The sequence below is a fragment of the Larimichthys crocea genome, chromosome X, assembly GCF_000972845.2.
Source record: "Larimichthys crocea isolate SSNF chromosome X, L_crocea_2.0, whole genome shotgun sequence".
Taxonomy (NCBI): Eukaryota; Metazoa; Chordata; class Actinopteri; family Sciaenidae; genus Larimichthys; species Larimichthys crocea.
In genome coordinates this window covers 3,857,687-3,879,822 of record NC_040020.1, presented here as the reverse complement: position 1 = coordinate 3,879,822, position 22,136 = coordinate 3,857,687, and the positions used below count along the sequence as shown (strand labels likewise).

The window sequence follows — 22,136 nt, the reverse complement described above, 5'->3', positions numbered from 1 at the left end:
TGCAATGACAAAAAAAATAATTAATAATTAACATATTAGCTCTTTTTTAATATCTCAAGATGGCCTACTACGTCCCACACTCACATCATGAGCGACTTACCGGTGGTCTCGTCCAACATCAGGTCTCCCGCTCAAGGTCCCATGGGATATCCCCCGCACCCAAGTGTATGGGCAATAGCAATGGCCTCGGTGGATCCATGGACCTGAGGAAGACACGACGAAAAACAAACACGGTGACCACGCAAAAGCTCTCACCTCTTGGTCAAATCAAACCCAAATAAATGAGATGCCTTTACTGTCTTGGGTTTCCCTTTAAAGTACGAGAGAACAACACAAACTATGGCAATTTCACTGCTGACATGACTTGCAGTTATTACGTACCCCCTCGTGCAACCGGATGGCCTCCAACATGTAAGGAAAGCAGGCGGTTTACGATGAATCCTGGCGTATCCTAAATAAAGAGATGTTCTGCTGGAGCGAGCTGTTAATACCTTTCCTCGCGGAGCTATATGACATCAGACGGCAGATCTGACCTGCAGGACATGGTGTTTTTCCCAAGCTTTTTGCTGAAGTTCAGGAGGGAATCGAACGTGTCTTGGCTTGTTGCTGAGTGTCCAATGACCTGTGAAAGATGAACACCTCAGTAACTTTGATTAAGCGTTATACAGGTCTCTCCAGACTGAGCTTAGCACACACGAGGAAGAATCTCCACTGTGGCTGTCTACGTCACACCACGCTGCGACACTTTATTACATTATGTTGGGGCATGTTTCAATCTCGCATTTCCCTCCCTCATGAAGCTGAAGGAGAGAAAACAGAAACAATAGCCGAAATGTAAACAAATCTCAAATTTAATCAGATCTCTGAATCTCTTCTGTACACTGCTGGGTAATGTAACCAGTGTAATAGGTTAAGAAGCACGGAGGTGGTGAGCTCTGTATCTGAGAGCACATCTTTCGTGTAATTCATTTAATCGGTGCTGTGGGGAGACTCTCTGGAAAATCTTTGGACATTTGGCTCATTTGCTTCTTTTTACTGGATGTGAGATAAGAGTTATAACACTGCAATGTCATGTCTCATTTGTAATGTGAAGTACCACAAGTAGCCAGTAAGCTTAGCACAGAAGGACACAGGGAAGAGGAACAGTGAAGCAAAAATCTCCATACCAAACAACTTTAAAGCTCACTATTAAACATGCCATATACTGTTTGTTTGTTTAATCCATACACATAAACCACAAACAAGACACCCTGTTCTAACTTCTCCCCTCTGGGAGGTGCTACAGATCACTGTATGCCAAAACAAACACGCACAGTACACCTCTGTGTCAAACATCCACTCGGATCTGTGAATTATTTACTCCCACCGTTTTAAATGAACTTTGTTCTCTAAGCATGTACATATCATGAGTCCAGGGATGGCCTGTGGAAGAAACTGTTCTTGTGTATATTGTTTGATTGCTACAGTGTTATGTAGCTCCTCAGAGGGGTTGCGTTCAGGGTTGATGGATCTGCAGTGATGTTTTCCTAGTCAGGACAAGCTCCTGAACTTTGGGGGTTTGGCACCGATCGTTTTCTTCTTAGTCCCTGACAGTCTGTTCATACTCCAGATTTCTTATGTCATAAGTTTGATCTCCACCTGATTTTAGTGTTTACTCACTAATCGTACCTGTTTAACTAATATACTACTACTAATATTTAATACGATAGATAAAAACACAAACAAATAACTGAAATATTATTTTTTTTCTTTTACTCTACAAGCTTCATTACAGGGACTGGTAAAGAAGTGAAGGCCCACCGAATCTGTCCAGCCGTTGGTGGAGCTGGCGATGTCAGTGATGGGCAGGAGGAGGTGTTGCTGGCAATATGGGTGTGTCTAAAACACAAAAGTGCAGAGCAAAAAAAATAACAGCTTTTAATATACAAGCAGAGTTGAAGTAGAAAAAACAGAATTAACCGTTTGTTGCTAATGATTTAAACAGAAATGGGACGCCGCTTACGCTGGTGCCACCTTGTCGAGCTGACCAAAAAGATCCTGTTTGATTTTTAGATTTTCCACAATGGCCTCCAACACAAGGTCCGAGCTCTGGGCTGCAGACGCAGCGTCCGTGGAGGTTGACACATCTGCAGGATTTTCTGGACATAAACTCTTCACCCGCCTGAAACACATCAAACGTAACGTCCCACAGTATGACACACGCTTCACTCTCCTGCTGTTTGAATTTGCTTTCAGCGTCTACCGTGTCTCACCTCTGGCTATCACCAAACTTCTTCTTGACCCACTTTTTAAGGCTTCCTTCATTCCTTTGACAGCCTTTTGAAGGATGTCGTCATTGGTATCCACCACGCGTCACAGAGTGGCCAGTCGATGCAGCCAACCTTTCAGGAAGAACAAAAAACTGATGGATTAATGTCCAGGGATGTTGAGGCGAAGCGAATAAGGGGATACTGTTCACCTAAACTAAGTAAGAGACCTTACAGAGCAAACAGAAACCGAGCTGTGTCCCAGTTAGAGATACTCAATATCCAGTATGTGCACTAAACACTTCCGGTTGTGATGTTGTGATGGACACGATTATTCCAGGACTGCAATTATAAAAGGCAGAGAGAAACACATTGGCATAATCATCGAATCTGTCCTCTACTAATCCTCCTCCTATCCACTCTGTCCTGTTTTTGGTGTCTGTGTGGAGGGGTCGCCACATTAAGTATTATTCAAACCAATAACATTAATGGAAATGGGTTATAAAGTCCTCCTAACACTTGAGTCTGCATCGATCCGGCATTACAACATACCAACCTCCTCTTCACTGTTTTTTATATATATATATATATAGATATATTAGGTATATATCGATATATATATATATATATATATATATATAAATTTTATATCTGAAAATTAACTTGTATTAGCTGCACTGAACAGCTGAGGAACTCTTTAAAGTTGGTTTTATTCTATTATTTTTTCTTATATTATTTGACTTTTTTCCTCTACGTTCTTTTGATTCTCATTAATCTAAATAATAAAATAATAAATAAAAAAAAACAGTGCTCCTAGACATCATGGTTCAAGCTTGCAGTGTGACTTTGATCATTTCGCTGTTACTCTGTTAACACAGGGGCCTCAATGAACGGTGTACATCACTGATTAAACGAGCTTCTGTAGATTTATTAAATGCATCAGTTCAGTGTTGGGGAAGCACGGCAAGAAGATTCGTCTTTCTTTCTGTGTGAGTTTTGCATATTTTCCCCCATGTCTAAAAAACTGTAATTTGTTTATATACACAGATAGATGCCAAAAACAGTGAATGCATTTTTGTGACTTCATTAATAGTTTTAAATTTCTCTCAGCATGCCCATAAACACAGCTGATATCTCCAGCAGCAAACATGGAGAGCGACATCATGTGGCAACACTTTGTAACTCCCTGCAGTGATCCGGAATTCAATCCTTAAACTTGTTAGGTGACCCCCACAAGGAAACATTTTAAAACAGACAGCTGAATAATTCTTCACATAATTCCTATGTTGTCAATGGTTTATTGTTCTCAAGGACAAGAAAACCAGTTAAATCAGAGAGAGTGAAGTTTTAACGACAACTAATGCGTGCTTTTATTTTGAAGGTTGGCTTCTACACGTTGCGCTAAATAAAACATGTTTTTTTTTTTTACGAAACATACATTAAACAGCGACGTTTTCTGTGTTCTCTCGTGTGACAAACAGCAGCACTAAAAAGACTTTTACAGTCAGCCTCTCTTGGTTGGTCTAAACACGTCAGTTAGCTAGCCACACTGAAGCTAACACGGCTAAACAGGTGACTAAAGGCATTACCTGCTGCGACCCTGCACCCATCTGTCCTCCTCCGATGATCGTCACGTTTTATGAACTTTCTGACGCTGAAGAAGAGAAACCTGCAGATCTGCTGAGAGACGAAAGCCATGGTGTTGTGTGTGTGTTTGGGGTTGCTACAGGACTGCAGGAGGAAGGTCGGCTCCGTGGCCACATGGACACTTGACGACTTTAACACAGATACACCGGTGTTGCATCACCTACGTAATATATTATATGGTGACACACTAAATTAAGACTGATATGCAGAATTACTGCTATCAATACTGCTGTTTATTACTGTATAAAAGTGAAAAGTGTTTGAATTTAAAAGTTTCATGCATAGAGAACGGCCCTTGAGTTATAATACCATAACTGATATAGTTAATACACATACATATATAGATATAATATATATAATACCATTAAACAGAATAAATATATATAAAAGTATAATATATATAAAGTACAACACAAAATTTAAACATACATACGTACAACATACATAACACATAACATATAAATAATATAAACACAAAATAGATATATAAAATAATATATATATATATATATATTTAATATAGTAATATATATTATAAAAATGTATATACTTATAAAATATTTATTAGTGGTCAAGGTCAAGCTCATTTGTAGTTTAATCTGTAACAATCTGTGGCGAAAAGTAACTTATTACTTTTTAACTTTGCTGTTTATATACACTACACTGTATTTCATTTAATGAGTTACTGTGTTTTAGTGAGATGTTAGCAGTGGTGGGATGATAAGCACATTTCAGTTACTATGTGTTTAAAAAATTAGGATTATACTGGGGTTCAATGTTTTAACCTCATATAATGTGTGTGTTTCCTTTTTGTAGCTTGTCTTGTGCACTTCCTTTATTTTGGACTTGGTTTACTGAGGTGGCAGGGAGAGATAATTATAAATCAGTAGTTCAAGGACAGGAGAGACAAGGATGTGAGAGACAGGCCTGAGAATGTGTCATTTTGGACAAGAACTAATGCATTATGAGGGCAGAAAACAAAAGGAATTTCATGGGGCGAGGTTTAAGAAAATTGTATAAGAACAAACTGTTAGAGCTCCTCAGGGAGCCTTTTCTCTGTAACCCTTTTTGTGTCTTGCACTGTTAAATGCTCCTTCTTGTACAAGAATAAATAAATTCAACTTAAACTTTGATACTTTGAATCCAGTCTTCCTTATCAAGGGGTTTTCTTTAAAAATTCCGTGTAACACTATGTTCATTATAATTTGAGGTACTTGTATTTTACTTTATTTACATTTTTTTTGTTATAACTCTTGTACTCCACAACTTTTCAGAGGGAAAGGTTGTACTTTTTGCTCCATTACCTTAACTTGACAGCTATATTTAGAGTTGAACCCTGATTTCACTTCTTCGCTACACAGTACGTGTTTTTTTAAAGACATAAGTTCATATTAAAAAAAAAAAAAAAAACACCTTAAAAAGAATGTCCATACTGGTGTTTACACAGCGTTGGGTAGTGTATTTTATTATCAATTCATTTGTCAAGAAAGTGTTTTCTTTCACAACATAAGAAAAAGGGGTAGTGGAGTGGTTGCAATCTGCAGCTACACCCTCGATGTCAGTAAATCCAACACACTGTCCATAAAGTGATATTTAAAGATGCAAGTCAGTTTTATGAAGCAGCAATTCAATTTCACACTGGCATACTTAAATATATTTGTCAGTGTGAATTATGAAAGATACAGTACAACAATATCTATATCCTTCTACTGTCCTATAAAAAGGATAGTTGTTCCATAAAAATCTTCATTCTCCATCTCCACAATCTAAAACAAAAACAAAAAAAAACATGGACCTAAATAAATATTCATGATAAATGAAGATATGTAGTATCAGATAATCTGTTTTTATTGGCAAGTCTATGTGTTGAAAAATTAGGATTATACTGGGGAGTGTGGTGTGTCCACTTTTTGCATGTCTCGTCCACTTCCCTTATGGGCCGTGTTTTACTGAGGCTGGCAGGGAGAGATAAATATAAAAATAGTACAAGGAAAAGAAGACAGGTTAGGGAAGTATCATTTGGATATGAAACATAATGCTCAATACTGAGCAGAAAACCAAAAGGATGTTTATGATGCTGCTGTCTGTACTCGTAGGGAGGTGTCCGAGACAGCCCATTTTAAAGAAATGTATAAACTAACTGTTAGAGCACTGTTAACACTCCTTCTTGTACAAGAATAATAAATCCAACTTAAACTTTCATACTTTGAATCCAGTCTTCCTATTCAGGGTTCTTCTTTAAAAATTCTCGTAACACTAAGCACAGAGGTGTCACTCCTGTACAATTGTAAAGCCCTCTGAGGCAAATGTACTTTGTGACTTTGGGCTATACAAATAAAATTTGATTTGATGTTGCCAATAATCCTTTGAACAAGTCTGTATGAAAATATATATTTAAACTAAAATCTTCTTCTCAAATGCCTCAATGCGGACCTTATAAAGACACATATGTGTGCTAATTTCTGTAAATTAGTAGTATACATCATTACAGTAAAATAATATCAGCAGGTATTTTCAGTTTGTCTCTCCAGGAGACACATCTTTGGTCTTTCTACAGAAAAGCTGTGATTCACTTCACCACGAGGGCTCACACACACAGAGTATGAGCAGGGTGCCAGGTCAGGCCGAATCGTCCCTGCAGGTTAGGAGGTGTCCCTCTGGGAGTCGGAATCTGAAGGCCTGCAGTAAGCTGGTAACCATCAGGAACAGCTCCATCTTCGCCAGTTTGTTCACCCATCACACCCTGCGACCTGAGTATCAAATTATCAGAGCATGGTCAAGCACAGACTTTAAAAAGTATAATAAATCAATGTTATTCAGCCCTTGAGTAAGAAATGGCATACAATCCCAAATGGTATGAAGCACTCTTTCCTGAGCAACTTTCTCTCATCGTCCAAGAAGGTGCTGGGTTGAAAGTGTCTGGGTCGTCCCACACAGTGGGATCTCTATGGACAGACCAAAGATTGGGCACAACAACTGTTCCTTTGGGAATTGTGTAGCCTCTGAACCTAAATGGGGAAGATAAAAAACATTGGCAACGCTTAGTGAATCAATTCTCATGAAATGAGGAATCATTCAAATATAGCTCTATCGAGAGACACTATTATTCGTGGAGATTTGGAGTGACTGACAAGTTTAGCATTAACTAGCACCAACAGACTATTTGAGCATTAACAGAGAATATAGTGAAACACACGGGGTCATAGTGTTGTTTAAGTTCACCTGTTGTCTTGGAGGCCATGGAGGAATAGCCAGAGGCACCACTACGTCAGTCTCTGCACCCATGATGGTGGCTTCAGTAAAAGCAAACTTCCCTATCGGTCAAAGACGGGACCCGATGTCTGCCTACCACATTTATCAATCTCTGCCTGGACCTTGTCTAAAACAAGTAGAAGCAAAGAAACAGTAAGTGCATGATTTTTGAATGATGAATTGAAGTCCTCATCCAAAAACAAATCAGCAGAAATGAAGTGTGGCTTTGGAACCACCATAAGCTAGACAAAATCATAGTACTAGAAAGTGATGAAATGAAAATGCATGTTTTGATTTGCTATCAATGTGGTGGTGAAACAGTTAGAAGAATGGTCAAATACATATTCCAGCTAGCATTTTGTTGTCTTAAAACGGAGATGCTGGGGTTCTGCAGCAGATTTCTAATTCCTTTTCCCACCCAGAGTTTTCCATTTATGTAAAAAAAAGATCTGCGGTTCGTACAAGCATAAAAACACAAACTGCTCAACAACAATGTCCTGTCAGTATCTGAACATATAGACAAAGTGTTGATAACTACTGCAATTATACAGTAGTTTATATTATGGAATTATAGAAAGTATGTTTTCTACACTGTTTATTTTCTTTATTCCATCAAAAACGAAAAACAAATCCACTGGAAATCTGCCATGGGAACCAGAGCAAAGGTTTTTTTTGGATGCTTTACCACTTTATGACTATACATAGATGTGGACAGAAATCTGATCGGAAACATCTCAGATGTCCACAGGTGATGGTCACACACACTCCAGTGTGTTTGTGGAAAAGGCAAAAGCTACATTTCCCAAGAGCATTGAAGCAATCCAAAAAAATTAGGGATTGTTGCTATTTTTACCTTGGATATCAGGGTGTGAGACCATGTAGAGCAGAATCCATAAAACTGAATTAGTAGTGGTGTCAGTGCCGGCGATGAAGAGATCTCCTATTATGTAAAAGAGATAATCTTCTCAAGCTGCTCTCCTCTCCAGCAGATTGCGGTGCCAACATTCTCTATTAAGTAACATGTCCGTAAGGTCCCTCGGGTTGGCAGGATCTAATGTTTCCCGGTGATTTGCAATAATCCTCTTCGAAAACGCTGTGATGTCTCCTTCCACCTGCCGTAACTCCTTGAAGACCCCAAAAGGTAAATAGTAAAGCAGTGGAAAGATGTTGATGAGGACTGCAGGGCTGTTGATGCAGATCTCCAGGCCACGAACCATGAGGTCCAGCATGGTGCGAAACTCGTGGTTTCATGATGGAAGCGCTGACCCAGATCAGCGAGCAGATGACGTTTGCACAGCGGCTGCTGATCAGCGGAGCCAGGTCCACACCGGCACCACCAGACACCTCGTTCAGTCTCTGCAGCTGTTTTGATGTACCAGACCCTGCAGGATGCAAGGCTCCAACTCAACCTCCCAGGCCAAGTTTCGGATGTGGCGTGGCAGAACTGCGTTGCTTTCTCCAGATGGACCGTAAGGTGCAAAGACTATTCCTAAACCAGAAAAAGATATGGAAATGCTCAGGTGAGCAAAGATAACTTAGAGCCATTATTTTTACTATGGTCAGCCGTTTACTGCATCAAGGGATAAATAGAGCCGCTAGTAGCTACGTATATACAAAATGTGTTGTATCAACAACAGAAAATGTGAACCTACCTTTAATCTGGGTCCAGCTTACCTAATTACTTATCAGTGAGAAACACTTGCAACAGCACTGCACTACAGCCCTAAAAAAGGACAATAAAGTTAAATTAACATCTTTTTAAAGTTGGAATAAAAAATTGCAGGGTTATTGAACTGCAGTAATTTTTATCTACATGAACCTAATAAAGAGGAAAGGGAGTTTATATGAGCATGTTTGTCTGATACATGCTTAACATTTAACATAAGGTTGTAAAACAATAAAAATCTCCCTTGACCTTACTTTACGTTTTAGTCATGAGAGTAAGTATTCAGTTAAACCGAAGGTTATGAAATATGGCTATGGCGGTTGTTGTTTACAGCAAAAAAAAAAATGTATAGGAGTGTTGTATTAAGATACAGCAGAGAAAATGTGAATACTTCCTTAATCTGGCTATGAAATAGGGTAAACACAGGCCTTACCAATGATACTAATTAAGGCTCCATTCCATTTAGATCAAAACAGAGAAATTGACTCACTGGAAAGTCTCCGCTGCAATAAAGGAACTGAGCCTTAATTAGTATAATTGGAAACACCGTTCTGTGTAAAAATTAAAAAAAAGGTCTATAGCACCACCACACATACAGCCTCTAATAAATTACTCTTTTTAAAGTTGGATATAAAACCTGCAGGTTATTGGTCTGCAGCAGTCTGAGCTAAACGTGCATGATAAGAGGAAGGTGAGTTTTTACCTTGCGTTTAGTCAGATGGTGACAGCGGGATAGTTGGCCTGTCGGAGAACACCTCGGGTGGTTTGAGAGGAGCATCCTTCACCGCTTCATAACCATTAAGCACAACCATCAGCTGACTGCCTACGAACAGGCTGTACATTTCCCATACACCGTCGGCCTGTTTCGTAAACACACCACAGCGTTCGTCCCCCTGCTGTCCGCCTGCTGGCAAACCTCCTCTGGATGAAGGGGGAGAGAAAGCCGCCGAAGGGCCGACTATCGGCCACGGGGTCGGTCCGGAGGAATCCTGCGAGGTGTCGTCGTTTCTGATAAAAAGAACTAAATAACACAACGAGGAAAACAACAGCGCTCCAATGTTGACATGTGACAGCACAGAGCTGCTCTCCGGCACGGCAGCGACACCATGGCGTTAAAGTGCAAATAAACCGAAGGCGGTGAGAAAATACCCATTTATACAAATTGCATATGTAATAACTCCGGTGTTTAACGGGCTCGCTCGCTGCGCACCGCTGCTCTTCCTGTGTTGTTGTCAAAGGCCACGAGTCAACGTAGCGCCGTTACTGGCTTCCTATTGGCTGACAGCGCTGTGCTCTGCTGTGATTGGTGCACTTTGACAGGTAAGGAGGGATTTTTGCCTTTTTATGTCTTAAAGGACACAGCGAGGTTTAATACTTGGTACAACGTAAGAAAATTAAATTAAATTAAATTTAATTTAATTAAATTTAATTCAATTAACTTTTAGGATGCATAAAGTGACATTTGAGAGATTACAATTATATTATATATTAAAAATGTTATTATATGTCGCATTAACGCACATCAGTTTACTTAATGTTTATTCCTAGTCAAATTCCTTGTAAGTGCAAACCAATTGGCAATTAACTTGATTCTGATTTTGATATTAAAAGATAAATTCTCAATTATTTATTGTCACTGTTTGCATTTACATTTTTGTTCTTTTAAAACGTTAAAAAAACATCACTTACACACAATCTACTCATGCTGTGCATACTTTCTACTGCCTCAAAATACAACCTGCTGAATAAACTATTGCACTATCCCCAGATCTTTATTTAGTCTACAAATGTTATTGTTGTTCCTATGTGTACATATAAATAAGATATACGTATAGATACGTATTTGTTATGATACAGTATATAATATTTATATATATATATACTTCTTATATGTACATAGTTTTTATATTTATGTTTACCTGTCAAGCTTCTTGTTGTTTCCAGCTGTCCTATGGATCTGCAGAGGTTTACACAACCCTGTGGATTTTATTTGGTATCATTTATCAGAGGATTGTGATTTCTTCAAAGTCGAATAGAACAATTAAATATAAAGGTGTCTAAAACATACAGTTGCAGTATATAGCATAATGATTAAATAGTAACAAATAAAAAAAACACACTGAAGCTTTTGTATGGTTAAATTTTAATACAATAGTATGTTGAGACTACAACTAGGATACACACACTGAAGGCTACTAAAATGAATACAACTCTAATAATAATAACAATAATAATAATAATAAAAAAACTCATAGGAAAAAAAATACAGCAAGACTCGTAATGGCAGTTTTGGAACACCAATGACATTTAACACACTAAGGCACCATGTGACTTCAGCACATTAATATCATATTGAGGTAAACCCCATCAACACATACAGTATGAAAGACTTATGGTAGCAGATCTAAAAATAATCTAAAACAAATACTGCAACAAACTGTCTGTTCATGATTGAAATTCACTGGGAGCTGACACAAGTATCAGTTACAAACACAACGATGGCTTTGCAGGAGTTTAACTCATAAATAAATTACATAAAGAACACACGAAGACAACATGACTATCCTTCTAGACATATTTTTTGCAGAAACATCTCTTGAATAAGCTATGTATTTGGTATCAATATGTTCCTGTCCAGTAGACCGGACTGAATGAAAGAATACCGCTTTCAATTGATTATCAGGCAACACTGCTGGGGTATCGGGGTCATGTCACTCCTCTCGTGTGCTCTGTACCATGGAGTACTTCTTGCAGGGGTTCTTAAGGCAGGCTGGAGGCCAAGTGATGGGCCAACTGTAAGAACATGGCACCGAGGTTTGGACGTTCCTCTCCAGGAAGTTGAACAGCGGGTTCCACCAGGTGTTGGTGAGGTAGTTGTTGGGCGAGCATTTCAGAGTCTGTCGAGAAAGTAAAAATGATCATTTTGGTATCATACAAGTTTTTTTGTGTATATATATGCGCTCCTTATCACTTCTTTTTATGTTAAGGATGTGTTTATGTAATTTATATTTCTTCGTGTGATCACATGTTAGATATTTCTAGTAGCCATATCACAAAGGATAAAGCATGTGGACCCTATGTTCTTGTTGTTGTCTTAGTGGCCTGGGAGTGTGAAAGTTGCATCAGAAAACTTTGGACTTTGTATTTTTGCACTACACTCTTTACGGGTAATATGAACTGAAGGAATGATTGCAGTAGGCAAAAACTGTTTTAAGACAGACTTGGTGAACCAGTCCTTTAACACACTCCCCAAACAGTAAACAAGTAAGTTAATTTGAATAGACTGTATTTTGATATATATGATGCTTTCTTTCATAGTCTGAACAATATACACTATAACAATATAATATAAGTCTTAGAATTTACACATCTTTATTCAACTAAAATAATCTGAATAGAGGGTCTGAAAACATTTGCAAGTTTTAATATTATTTTGTGTTAAACATTTTAATAAATACTTAACACATCCAAATAAATTTAGCTTAGGACCACAACAACGGTCTATTTTTTGGCCACTAGATGGGGTCATTTGCCATGTTGAGAAGCCACATGCTGTCTGTTGAAAAGAATGCTGACCAGATACAGACAGTCTAAAAATAGACTTTGTACTTACTGTAAATATATAATTAGACGTAATATATTGACCAGTTCTTCTAAACATAAACTGTTATAAATTCTTGTGTTGACACGTAACTTTTAGCTGGTACACTTGAGCTGAACAAAATACAGCCATGTGTCACCAGACAGACAGTACAGCCCTGCATGCATAATGATTAATGTGTACCAAGGTTCAGTGAGAGGGGAGTCTTCAGCTCTGAAAGCTCTGGTTTAATTCTCTCGTGGTTTGACACACACACACACACACACACACACACACACACACACACACACACACACAGTGTTCAGCTCTGTGTTCTGACCTGTAAGTTGGCCATGGTGTGATACCACCAGAACAGGCGGGAGGTGATAAAATAGGCCACGACCACGTCCACACTGTAGTGCTCATGTGCCACCAAGATGCACACCACGCCTACAGCGCTTAGCAGCCAGCACATCAGATGGTACCACCAGAACGACCGCGGCGAGTCTTGAGACAGAGAGAGAAAGGGAAGGAGAGACAAGAGTGATGGCATTATTTGATGACAGCATCAATTTGTGGTCTATTCTTCCATGTTTCCACTGTCAAAAAAAGGCTGTCTGTGGCATTTCAGTGCAATGTGACAAAAACAGAGGGTTTTTTCTGCAACACACAGACAAACAGGGTTACAGTAAAAAATGATAATGGGAGACTTAACTTAATCCATGCTAGCAATATCTCATCCCCACAGCATATTTTCATCCACAAGCTGCACACACTCAAATGCTAATGTATTACGTACACGTTGCTAAAAGTAATAAAGTATAGTACCTACCTTTATGAGAGTCATAACTTCAAATTGTGTCAAAACTGTTTTACAGATGTGTCGATTTAACTCAACGTATGTGTGTATGGTGTATGGTGCTGTTTAATTGTATTGCATTATACAGAGAGGTGCTTTAATATCATGTCTACCTTTATTGATATTATGGACAAAATATTGAAGACACCTTTCGTTATTACCCAACATAACTCAACAGCACCAGAAACTACAGCCTTAAATATGATTATAAAGTTGAATTAACACCTCTTTAAACAGATTAAATTAAAACTGAACATTACATTAAAGCACAATTTACTGCAGGGCTGTTGTATAAGATTGTATTAGCTTAGATGTAAGTAATAATGCAGCAACATGTAGCTTTACAAGATATACAACATACTGCACCTGGAAACAAATGATTCGACGCTCAAAGAAAAATAGTGGCAACACACGTCACTTATGCGTATCCTGTTAGTCCATTGAAGGCCTATGTTGTCATATATTATTCATGGAAATTCACATAAATGTTTCCATACAAGTAAACATACAAGTGCTGCTTTGAGTACTTACACTCCTTGATGAACAGATAGGTGAGAGTGAGCATCACAGTGTGTCCACTGTAGAGGAAGTCTCCACACAAGAGATGGGAGTTTGTAATGGACAGACCACCACCAGAGACCAGCCGCAGAATTCGCTGGAATTTAGCCTGGGAGTCTCCGTGAAGCTGAGCGAGAACAGGAAGAGGATATAAAGAGGGAGAAATAGAACACTGGATCAGCAGCTATCAATTATTTCCATTATCAGTCCATTTGTTGAATATTGGTAGGAATTAGTCAACCATTAAGTCTACAAAATGTCATAAAAAGCTCAATATAACATCTTGGTATTGCCTGTTTTGTCTGATCAACGGTTCAAAAGTCAACTAAATTACATTTACAGTGATGACAAAAAGCAGCAAATGAAATTGTTTGGCTTTTTTTCTTTGATAAACAGTTTGGTCTAATTGATTATAAATACTGTTACAGACATGGTTTGACATTGACAGTCTCTGGCAACCTCACAATGATGACAAGACTGCAAGAACAAGAAGTAATTTGGCAGATAATCCCTGCAACAAGTTGTTTTTACACTTTCATTTAATATTATTTGTGTTGAAAAAAGAATATATATTAATATAACATCAGCTTTGAGGTGCTGGTACATGGATTTTGTAATCGTTGGACAGAGCAAGGCTAGCTCTTTCCCCATTTCCAGTCTTTGCACTAAGATAGACTAACCAGCTGTAGCTTCATATTTCCAACACATGAGAGTGGTATCAATCTTCTTATTTAACTCCCGGTAAAAAAAAAATAAAATAAAATAAACATATTACCAAATATATCAATTTTCCATTGATCTTTTCCAATTTTAGGACACATTATATGAACTGGTAACTGGAAACATGTGGTCAAAATTGAAGAGGAATTGAAGGAATTGCAACAAAAGAATTACAGAATCATCATCTCCACACATTCAAATCACAATCAAAGTTCTTGTTGCTCAATTGCAGAGGATAACTCACTTCTTATAAGTAGTTAAAGGCTTTCATACACTGTGAGAAACATTTCAAAATCTTGGGAACAAAACACTCCTAAATTGTCCGACCTGTCATCCTATTGCACCGCACAACACAGCAAACAACTGCCAGGAGCACATGTTTTTGATCAAACACTGATGCACCTCAATATTGTTGGTGTCCTCAGGCAGTAAAGAGTCAAAATTGAGTTTTTTTATAGCTGTCTCTCTTGCATGGTTGTGCAAAATGAGTGCCAGAGGGTGCACGGGAGTACACGGTTGAACAACGACAGCTGATGCCCGCTCTGATGTTTGCATGCTACTCACCTTAGGAGCGCAAGTCATATGCATGCCAGGTACAGGCAGGGTGGTGATGTACATAGTGACACAGCGGTACAAGTACAGGGTGCCAATGAGGAAGAAGAACCGCCTACTCGCTATTGACCTGAAAATGGACATTATGGGAGACAAAATTGAGTGATATCAGCAGTAATCTGGCATCTTTTTAAATCTACAAAATGCTCTATTTAGCATGGTTCTGTCAACGTCCATCAGATCTGAGGTCTTCTATTCAGCTGGTCAAATTAAGTTTAACTGTCATACAAAGAAAACACCATGGTAAAAAGGAAATACAATTTCCGTACTGATAGTAGTTTTACACATTATAATATGATGCAATTCTTGCGTAACAATAAGAGACATGCTGACCGTTGACAAGTTGCAGTTACAACACACAGAACATATAAAATATCTCTTTTTCTTAAAGCTCAAAGGTTCTCACTTGTATCTGAAGAAGAACAACTGGATCAACCAAATGGCCAGCAGCACCATGCCATTAATCTCTGTCACTGTAAATGCCCAGTTGACCCTGTCAATATAGTCAAAGAACTTGTCAGGAAGAGGTGGGCTGCTTTCTTTGGGTGGGACCCTCTCGTGGACAATGGTGATGACGACTGTGGTCAGGACCAAGTTAAAACCAGCATAAAAGAAAGCGATTACTGTCTTCCACCATTCCATTGGCAGACGATTGGCCTTGGACTCCGGCACAGAGATCTTCACGTAGTCATTATGTCTCCCAATTCCTTTCCGAAAGCCTCTCTTTGTGTCCTCTCCGCCTGGCGTGTGGACAGGACATGCTTTACCATTGCCTTGCACAGCACCACCCTCCATTTCTGGGTTCAGATTATCAGTGGGAGAGTTTATCGCATCCACAAGCTCCTGTGATGCCATGGATGCCTCCACTGTCCATCCACAGACACCGCTCGTCTTGGCTGAGGCCTTTTAGCTGTCGTGAGAGAAAACAACAGGTTGGAAAATGACAAAGTCTTCGGTTTGGAAAGCACAAGCATGCTATTATAACTTGCACAAGACAAAGCACAGAAGTAAACAGGTTGGTTGCATTGAAAGTGCTAAATCACTGTGATGAGAAACAGGAAGAAGATGAAGTATCATTTACTTTTGTTTCCACTCTCTTTTATCCAATGCATTAGCAAAGAAAGAGATAGAGCTTTTAGTGCTACAAAATTTTTGATTCCATTGGCTGAAATGTCCATTTTAGGCTGAACAGCCTTTTTCTGAGACAGCTATTCTAGATGTGGTTGTCTGAGTTAACACTGTGTGTTATATTTTCCTTTCCCTGGACATTCACCAGAACCACTGTGACAGTCTTCTGTTTGGATGTTCAGTCACACTCTTATTTCGGGCCTTCCAAAGTCTTTCCGCCACACTGCTATGGTTTTCTCTGGTCATAGCGGTTTTAATGGACAAACATTATCTGTTGCAGCGCAGGAAGTTGTCTTCAAGTTGTATGAATGCAAAAGAAATGTATCTAAACTTACTGAGATTGAAAGTTCATTCTTGACCTTGGAAAACTGCATACAAAAAATTTCTTGCCACCAACATTTAGAGCTTTATGTCATATCACGCCTTTTTTGCTCAGGTGTCATGGAATTTGCAGAAAACATATTTCTACTTGTTAATGGTGGCTTAGAAGTCCATGAGAACCGGGCAAACTCCATCTGGTGAAGAAGATCGTGTGATACAAGTGAAAGCTGGAACTACTAAATGGACCTTGCAGTGAGTTTCAGTTTTCGTCAAAAGGGAACACAAAATAAAACTAAACCAAAACTTAAATCAAATAAAATAAAGGATGTATTGTTGTGAGCCAGAGGTGAATGATTAGTAGTGACACCCAGAAGGCAAACAACGTTGATGATACACTAGTATAATGTTTGTTGTTTTGCTCTTTTCAGTTAATGACTTGAGAGAGCACTACAGCAATGACCATTGTCATTCTTTCATGTCTAAAAAGCTTCTATTCCCTTTAACGGCTCCATTAATGGATTTGAGGATACTGCTATCAGCCCTGAAATGCATCACAATAAATGTCATCTGGGATACATAGAGATAGGCCACGTTCACTTGGAGACAAACCTGGCTCTAGGAGAGAAGATGGGATAGAAATAGAGTATAAGAGCTGCTGAAAGTATCAGTTTCCTCAGGATCAATTTTGGGGAAAATATTATTACAGTGGAGAAAAGCTTATAGTAGAATGCCCTCTGACTCATCCACAGCAGATTCAGCTCCTGTTATGCAACTGATAGATGCCCACACAAAGTCTGACAGACTATGAGGAAGTTAAAGAGGTCATATGGTTTATTAATACTGACCAAGATGGCAAATAAGATCAACAAGAGCAGACAAACATTATAAGCCAATTACAATGCCACATCCCTCATGTTATTAGTGAGATTATGTTGCAGCTCTGTGGTTAGTTTTACTGCAAATTGTGATCCTATATGTAAAGGGCTGTTATGCAGCCAGTGAATGGACTGTACTTATATAGCACCTTTCTAGTCTTCAGACCCATTCACCCATTCACACATATTCATACACTGATGGCACTGGCTGCCATGCAAGGTGCCAATTGCTCATCACTTTGAGGAGCTACACATTCACACACCCTTCGGGAGCAATTTGGGGTTCAGTATCTTGCCCAAGGACACTTCGACATGCAGACTGGAGGGGATCGAACCGAGGATTCAACTGCCGATCTTTTGATTAGTGGACGACCCGCTCTACCTCCAAGCCACAGCCGCTCCTGTGCGCATTAAGGAGGAGAGGACACATTCACAGTTTCTGTGAATGTGAACAGTGAAGTGTCTGTATTATTAATGTGAGATCAGTAAGTCTGTACTTTAGAGAAACTAGAAAAATAGACTGTGGTGACAAATCGTGCTGTCCTGCAATCAACCACAGCTTGTTTGAATGTTAAAATTACTGACCCAGCTGACCAACATGTCCTCCAAGCTGAAGGATAAAAGAGGTTGTTAGTTATTGACTTCAAAAATAGCCATGACCAATGTGAACGTCATTGTTATAAATGAGTCAGAATCTGATTGACTACCTCTATACATAAAAAAAAAAACTAACATAAGCTGGAAATTTAGTTTTTTCCTGACCTTGGAATGGTTTAACTTTCACTTTCAAGAAGAGTTGGCAGAGGATTACTGATTTTAAGCCTGGTATTATGCTTCTGTTCTAAAAAAAAGTCATCAGGGTTAAAAAGAAATACTTCTGTTAAGTTTAACACTTGCTAGTTTTTATGGGCTTTCATATGTATCACACAGTCTTCATCAATGGACAGTGTAACCTCAGTTGTCGTGGAAATAGATATGTAGTTTTATTCCTTTATTATGCATTATGTTACGACAATATACTGGCTGCACAGATTATTTCCATCGTTATCTTTTAAAAATCATCTATTCAAAACTTAAGCATATATTTCTCAAAGTCCTGCTTCATCTTTAGAGGTTCAGCCTCTGGGGAGTTAGCATTGACATTAATCTTTACAGCTTCATAAAGGTTCAGCAGCTACTTTAATTCTAACCATAGCAGACTGAATAGTAAGTGGATTATGAGTTGGGATGGTTTTGTCAAACTATAATTTCAAAAGGATAAAAAAAGTCAGAGTTAATGGCTTTGACAGTCTCTGGTGTCAGAATCAGATAGGAACTTATCAGTTATTATTCAAAACATGACACCACTTGTAAGGAAAATGGAATCATATTTAATATATTTAACAAGGTTAGACTGAAGCACTATTTCAACACCAGTCAATTGAAACTGAAATATGGATCTTAATCTCACAAGAATGTACAATGAAGAGGCTTGGATTGTCTGTGATGTCATGTTAAATGTATATTTGCTTCTTGTGTCTTTTCTGGTATGTGGCAAATGGAGCTGTTGTGATACAAGAAACATTTCTGACTCGATCTGACAATATTGTATCATCATCATCATCATTGTCATATTTTAGGTTGTTCAAATTATTTGAACGAATGATCAGTACTGTCAGTTTTCTGGTGGGGGCAGTATTTTTAAGTCTTGATGTAGTTGTTGTAAATGTTTTCCCCTTTAGAAATACTACAAGTCCTGTATTTTCTTGTATCTGTGTATACTTTGTGACAGTGTGACATTCAATAAAAAGCACATGGGAGATATTTATTTTACAGTGTTCACCGTGAGACTGAACATTTGTACTGTACATGGGAGGTCAGCTGAGTGTCTCCATTTGACTAGTTTTCCACTGGTCCCGTCCTCCCTTGTGTACCAGTGTTTTCCCACCAGCCGGAGCACTGAGCACTCTAAAGGGATGGGTGGTGGAAAACTGGCAGAAAAAACCTATTCCACATGGTCACAGGGCTGTAATGGATAACTTGGCTGCCTCCACTCACTCGAGCTATTTCAAGAGAAGCCACCCAGTTGCCTTGAAGGCTGTACTTTACTCCAGGGTTACCAGGGCTGCTACTCCATTTTGGGGCCTTCATAATAACATACTACTATTGCTGTCCACTCATTTTCTTCTTCACATCATGTGGACTGTCTTCATCAAAGTGAGGGTTAAAAATAAGTCACCCCAGAGGTGGCCCATCCCTCTTGGAAGGGGTGAAACTACAGAGAGGAGTTGACTACATATGTCATAAAACGTACATGTAGTAAATCAACCTTGAAACTGCATGTTCAGCTGAACATCATTTTTAGGTTTTGGTTTTGTTTTCCTACATATTTTCTTTCATTTCAGTAACATATGTTTAAAATGTTAGCTGTATAGTTCAAAAGTCTCATGGAAGGGGGTGTGATTGAAGTTTTTACAAACTCTTTACAAATTTCTATAAACCTAACCCTTCATATTTTTTATTAAGGCCTCAATGAACATTACTATTTGAGGCTCTGTAATAATGTCTTTATGCCTGGAGATGTGATGATGGCTTTGCTCTTCAGTGTTTAGGATTAGTTATAGCACTGTTGTAAGACGTTCAAATCCTTTACTTAAGTTAAAGCTGCAGAGCATTAATAATATAAATATAAGTATTTGTGAGCAAATTGGTGAGGTAAAGTAATGTAGTACTGATGCAATAATATCCAAGTATTTGACTGTTGCAGCTGGTTCAACTTTATAGATAGATAGATAGATAGATAGATAGATAGATAGATAGATAGATGCTATAATATCCAAGTATTTGACTGTTGCAGCTGGTTCAACTTTATAGATAGATAGATAGATAGATAGATAGATAGATAGATAGATAGATAGATAGATAGATAGATAGATAGATAGACACAGTATTACAAATATTAAACATCATATCATATCTACCTAAACTCGTAATCTCTTATAGCTAACTAAATTCACTGGAGTACAATATGTCAAAGTAGAATGCTTGAGTAAATGTATGTAACCTTTCTACCGCTGACTAGTAGTAGTAGAGGTTATTGTTAAAAGTAGAAGTAGTTTTAGAGAAAGTAAGAATCTGCTGACATCATAGCAGAAGCAACATAATGTGATGTAATAATTTTGCATATTCATTTACCAGGAAACATGATAATAGGCTAATGTGAATGATAGAGAGCAAACGTTTAACTTCCTGAATTATAACTTCGTGCACTGGTTGCAACGACTGCTGTATAACTCTCGCAGTGAAAAAGCTGTTCATCAAAAAAGATAAACACATTGTCTTTTTTCTTTCTTTCTTTTTTTTGTTTGTTGCTGTTGTGTGTTACTGTTGCATTTTTTCCAAAAACACATCCAGTTTTACAGCGTACAAGCCAAAATGGTCACACTCTACATGGGAGCCATCCCTACTTTTGTGGGTGCCATAACCACATGTGGGGTGGATACTGCCAGTAATGTCAGGTTCAGGACTGGGTGTCTCCCATTGCCTCCAATATATTACAGGGCGGTAGTCAGTCACATGTGATGTGATGTGTGCGGCACAGCCGGTTTTTGAAGTTTACTTTTGGGGTGTAGCACAGTGGCCCCACACACACACACACACACACACAGACACAGACACACACTGTTAAACACCATGTTCCATATGAGGCTACTGGGTGGGGCAACAGGTCATTGCATGTCCTGTAATTAAGCCCTCTCGTTTTCAGGCAAAGCTGTTGCAGTTGGAAATTGACAACTGAATTATTAAAATGGAATTAAAGCAGGGCACAGCTGTATCACAGGCAACCACCAGTCTTGTGTGCTGGATATTTACAATTCAGACTTGGATTTGCATTTAGGGCTTCATATGTGACAACTATTTATCTCTTGTGTGCCACGTGATGCTACTGAAATGCTGTATAACTGACATCATGCTATCATAAACACGAACCAAAACCAGCTCATATCTAATGATCCACCCAATAAAACTTTTTTTTTTTTGCGTGATTTTATGCGAACACAGGAGCCTTAATTCTACAAACAAGATGTATTCTGTCCACTAGATTTCATATATTATATTATATATATTTGTGAGCAACACTGATAAAAAAAAAAGTTGTATGTCATCAGGAGTATAAAATCCAGCTACAGCATCACATTAATGCCACAACAATACATCATTTAAACAACATGAAAGCCAAGACATAACGACGAGAAGATGGAGATCTGTATTTCAGATTCACATGTTGCACAGTTTATAGCATCCTACCTGCCTTCCTCGGGCCTCCTGGTGCCTCTTCCTGTACTTGCAGGTCCTTGAATCTCTGATGCTGCACCCTGTTTGATCGCTGCTCTGCTCCTAGCTCCGGCTGGACTGCTACAAACACGACAGTGCCGCTCGCTTTTTTGAGAGAGCGCTCCTCCTCCTCCCCGCAGATCCATCCAGCCTCTGTGCAAAGTCTGCTGCCTCGCATCCCCCCCATGCATCCCCTTTAATTCTGACAAACTGTCCTGTAATCAGCACCAGCATCACCCCTGTAACTCCTTTTAAATGAGTTGTTCCTAAATATCCTTCTAATCCTATATAGGGAGCAGCAGGATCATTTATTACTAGTGGGCAAGTTACAAATTTATTGTGTTTTATTTTGCTTCTT

At 38.7% G+C, this 22,136-nt stretch overlaps 2 protein-coding genes and 1 pseudogene across 3 annotated transcripts; all 3 read right to left on the bottom strand.

Annotated features, from left to right (window-relative positions):
* Positions 1–131: 131 nt before the first annotated feature.
* Positions 132–3,883, bottom strand: LOC113746521 (hydroxyacyl-coenzyme A dehydrogenase, mitochondrial-like; annotated as a pseudogene).
* Positions 3,884–5,599: 1,716 nt separating this feature from the next.
* Positions 5,600–9,919, bottom strand: LOC104927270 (cytochrome P450 2U1). Its single transcript, XM_027282517.1, is given in 15 exon segments — positions 5,600–5,659; positions 6,485–6,510; positions 6,513–6,545; positions 6,548–6,647; positions 6,740–6,795; positions 6,798–6,901; positions 7,090–7,209; positions 7,211–7,245; positions 7,247–7,272; positions 7,999–8,394; positions 8,397–8,417; positions 8,420–8,518; positions 8,521–8,660; positions 9,538–9,819; positions 9,906–9,919. Coding segments are annotated over 15 exon segments (1,512 nt in total).
* A 1,033-nt stretch (positions 9,920–10,952) lies between these two features.
* Positions 10,953–22,019, bottom strand: sgms2a (sphingomyelin synthase 2a). Of its 2 annotated transcripts, none has more exons than XM_027282461.1 (6): positions 21,756–22,019; positions 15,547–16,050; positions 15,093–15,210; positions 13,782–13,935; positions 12,732–12,898; positions 10,953–11,708 (listed from the first exon to the last, which is right to left on the bottom strand). In XM_027282461.1, the coding sequence occupies exons 2-6, from the start codon at positions 15,993–15,995 to the stop codon at positions 11,523–11,525; spliced, it is 1,074 nt and encodes a 357-aa protein (XP_027138262.1). In that variant the 5' UTR covers positions 15,996–16,050; positions 21,756–22,019; the 3' UTR covers positions 10,953–11,522. The 2 variants fall into 2 exon arrangements, with proteins under 2 accessions (XP_027138262.1, XP_010739604.1); XM_010741302.3 differs by having other exon boundaries at positions 21,752–22,018.
* Positions 22,020–22,136: the final 117 nt, after the last annotated feature.

Bases quoted from the DNA above. Each gene is read 5' to 3' on its own strand.
- sgms2a (XM_027282461.1), bottom strand. From the start codon at position 15,995: ATGGCATCACAGGAGCTTGTGGATGCGATAAACTCTCCCACTGATAAT. The intron at 13,936-15,092 runs GTGAGTAGCATG...GTTCTCGCTCAG, and splicing joins ATATGACTTGCGCTCCTAAG to CTTCACGGAGACTCCCAGGC. The intron at 11,709-12,731 runs GTCAGAACACAG...CTTTCTCGACAG, and splicing joins ACACCATGGCCAACTTACAG to ACTCTGAAATGCTCGCCCAA.